The 3,841-nt window shown below is 37.0% G+C and overlaps 1 protein-coding gene across 1 annotated transcript in view; it reads left to right on the top strand.

Moving 5' to 3' along the window:
• The first annotated feature begins 770 nt into the window (after positions 1-770).
• Positions 771-3,841, top strand: part of LOC107701353 (methyl-CpG-binding domain protein 2-like) — a 22,670-nt gene continuing 19,599 nt past the window's right edge. The window contains exon 1 of the mRNA XM_016503341.1: positions 771-893. Coding sequence (XP_016358827.1) covers positions 771-893 — 123 coding nt within the window. The remainder of the gene's footprint in view (positions 894-3,841) is intronic.

Below are 3,841 nucleotides of genomic sequence, written 5' to 3'. Positions count from 1 at the left end.
GGAGCTTTCGGGTCAGCGGGGGGCGGGGCGTGCGGTTGCCAGGCGCTGGGTCACTCGTGTGGAAGTGCTGAAATTTCAACGCGCCACAGCCGCGTTACACACGGATCACACGCAGATTCTGATCGCTGAGGAGCTCGCGTGAACGACGCGTCCGGCGGCTCTCTGACGGCTGTGAGCCGAGAACGAGTCCTCCGGTTGATAACTCAGCAGCTAACTAACTACCACACTAGCCCGTTAGCGAGCGTCACTCACGCGCCCGCATCGCAGCTCTCGGATATTAACTCTTCTGATCGAGCTGATCGATCAGCCAATGATCAGTGTGTGTGTGTTTATGTAGGGTGGCATGTTTAAGACAGATGCGTTTTGGAAACAAAAAATTGTAATGACAAAAAATATGCCTATTATTGTTTGACTGAAATGGGCAAAGCAGGGATCCAGTGTTAGTGAAAGCAAAAATGTACACGTTTTACAATATTTTCTCTGAATTTACTGTGCAAATTTAAAAGCAGATTGTTTTTATTGACACATTAATGATTCGGTGCAAACACTTTAAAAATAGTTTTTTCCAGTGAAAAATTTCAGATATCAGCAGATTCATCAGTCCGTCACTAGTTCTTCTTTCTGGAGTATTGTTCCTGTTTGAACACGCTGAGGCCGTGACCTTGATGTGTGAGTGATTCAGTCGTGTTAAAGTGAGTAAGAGACTTTATTAGAGGTGCATGAGCTGCTCATGTGTCCAGCAGATGATCCCAGGCTATTGGACAGTTATCATGAGTATCAGATCCACCACGGAGCATGATGTTGATGACGCAGTAATTGACGTGTTCGGTTTCGGCTCTGATGATGTGTTTCTGAGCTCACACCTGTTCAGTTGTGGTTTTGAGCTGGTCTCAGTCTGTTTGATGTGTGTTTGGTTCAGAAACGGTGCAGATCTGTAGTTCCGGTCGGATCTGTTTAAACCTGGTTTATAAAATGAGTGATTTTGAGGAAGAAGTAGTCCCTTTTCTGTTTAAGCGGGCAGATTTGAGCTAGAATGAGCTGATGTTATACTGATATAGTCTGACTGGCTGGTGTTATTTTGGAGCCATACTGAAGTTAGGCAAATGAAAAGTGTGAGTTTCACTTCTCAAAACCCTCACGCGAATCATCTTGTCTTTATTCAGATGACTGGAGTGTGTTTCTATCTGATTTGTCTGAAAAGATAACTGGACACTCCTCACTGAATTAAACATAATGAGGTCATGTGACAATATATGCTGCATGTAATGTAAATATAATTTTTTAAGTGTATTTATTGTTTACATATTGTTTACATGCAATCAGACTTGAGAAGATTTACTGGCCATCTTTTTTTTCGTCCATGGAACTGTATTTGCATGATTTCATTATTAGTTACTCAGGTCAAAAAACAAACAAATCTTCAGTGATTTTTTTTCCTGTTAATAATTGCATTATAAATTTCACTTTGCAAATTGCATGCAAAAGATTGCTTTATAAATTGCAATTTATGTGTGGCAAAAGGACCCGGATTGTATGTAGAACCATATTTAAAAAATATAGAGGATCAAAAGCTAACTTTTACCTTGTATACAATATTTTAATATTTAAAATAATTATATGAAATATTTGGTTAATATTAAATGCAGAATTTATCTTGTTTAATTTGTTGCATATACAATCTTAATTAATTTGCATGCCAGGATCACACACACACACTCACACTCTCACACACTCACACACTCACACACTCACACACTCACACTCTTACACTCTCACACACACACTCACACACACATATAAGCTTTATATCAGTAGTTGCAGGTGTCAGCTGTGGTTTTTGATTAGTGATGTGAAGGTCTGAAAGCAGACGAGACTCTCGTGCTCAGATTACTGTTGGTGTCTGATTATGACACACGAGTCAAACCCTGTTCTGCAGTCCGTCTGGAGAGATTCGTGTGTGTTTTCAGTGTTGCAGTGAGCCGAGCGCCATGAAGCCGCTGCGCTTCTCGCTGTAAGTGTGTTCACGCGCCGTGGGGGAAGGGCATGATTGTGTGTGTGAGAGTGTGGGAGTGTGTGTGTAAGGTGCCATGATGGCAGAGGAAAGCCTGTAAACTGATCTGCCATCAGAATATATCCACCGTCCTCAAGAGATTGACTGTGGCGTCTCAGGACATCTGAGTGACATCACTTCCTGTTGCCTTCAGTTTAAGTGCATGTAGAGGATTTTGATGTGAGAGACAACAGGAGATGCACTTTTTCACTGGAGGAAGAGTTATGGATTATGAACTCTATGGTATTTTAGTTAAAAACGACTTAATGCTGGATTAGTTTCAGCTTTTGTCTTCTCCAGATGTTAACTGATGGACTGGAGTGCTGTGGATTACTTGTGGATTATTGTGATGTTTTTATCAGCTGTTTGGACTCTCATTCTGACGGCACCCATTCACTGCAGAGCATTGTTTTTAAGGACGACACACTGATGTTCTAGCTCTAGTACTTGTGATGACTAGTGATGAAGCTGCTCTAGTATTATATGAGTTTATTCTGTACATTTATTCTGTGCATCTGCTAATTACAATAATTAACATAATTGATTAAACTTTAATTACAGTTGAAAATGCATTTAAAAATTAGTAACATTTTGTTTAATTATAATTAATTGTCATTATGTTTTAAGAATATTTAAAAAATGTTATATGAAACTATTTTATTCATTATAAATTACATTTTCTGCCTTTTAATTTTGTGGAATATTTATTTTTATTATTATTTCTTATTATAACTTAAATTAACTTAAAATTAACTTAAAGAAACCATATTAAAATGAATTAATGTTTTGTTTAATTATTACAATTTGTCATTTTATGTTTTATGTTAAGAATATTTAAAAACATTAATACTGAACTGTTTTATTCAGAATAAATCACATTTCCTTCCTTTTAATTTTGTAGAATATGTTTATCTTTTATTTGTTCTCCTGGTGCAGTTTTGTCTTGTCTGCTTATTATATTGCATTTTTAAGGGCCACGTTTTGAGAAAACATCTTTTGTAAGTCACTTTGGATATAAAAGTGTCTGCAAAATGCAAAATAAATAGGATACAGGTTTATTTACGTGAGGTTTAAAGGTCGTACAGTGAATTTTGGCACGTTTCCACACGCCAGGGTTTGGATTGCCAGTTTGGAGGCAGAAATGTGCCAAAAACGCGCTTGTTTTTGCAGACGTTACGGATGAAACATGAAGAGGAACCGCTGGAGTTACAGATGAAAGTGTTACGGTGATTCCAGTCGAATAAAACACTTTAATAAAACACACTCAAAATGCCATTAGTCAGAAATTTCATCAATGGACGTTTTTAAAAGACTTTTCCTGCACTGAAAAAAATTGGCTTTGACACAATATACACTGAGAAATTGCTTGTAATTTTCACTAATAATTACTAAGAAATGGCAAGTAACACATTGAATTAGATCTGAAATAGCATTTTCTTGTAAAATATACTCTAATGGTATTTTTTTTTTTTTATTGTTTTATTTACAACTTTAAAAACAAGTATGGGAATATTAAACTGAAGCTTATATAATTTATATTTTTATATGGTTGTAAGAAAATATTGTTAAATAATACTGATTTGTTATGATATTGTTAATACAATACTGTAACAATGAAACCAGGGTTATTATAGTTAACTAACTAACTAACTAACGGCCAGAGCCATGGCGAGCACTAAGTACCAACTTTACCATTTTCACGGTGAGTTGCCCCTGGGACGTCAGACGGCTGTCCGTGACTTTATTCCCTACGGCCAAAGGCCTAGGCTACATACCCAACTTACCTGTTAG

The sequence above is a fragment of the Sinocyclocheilus anshuiensis genome, unplaced genomic scaffold (assembly GCF_001515605.1).
Source record: "Sinocyclocheilus anshuiensis isolate Anshui unplaced genomic scaffold, SAMN03320099.WGS_v1.1 scaffold2160, whole genome shotgun sequence".
NCBI classification, from domain to species: domain Eukaryota; kingdom Metazoa; phylum Chordata; class Actinopteri; order Cypriniformes; family Cyprinidae; genus Sinocyclocheilus; species Sinocyclocheilus anshuiensis.
Note: the sequence above shows the minus strand (reverse complement) of the source record. Positions and strands in the feature narration are given on the sequence as shown.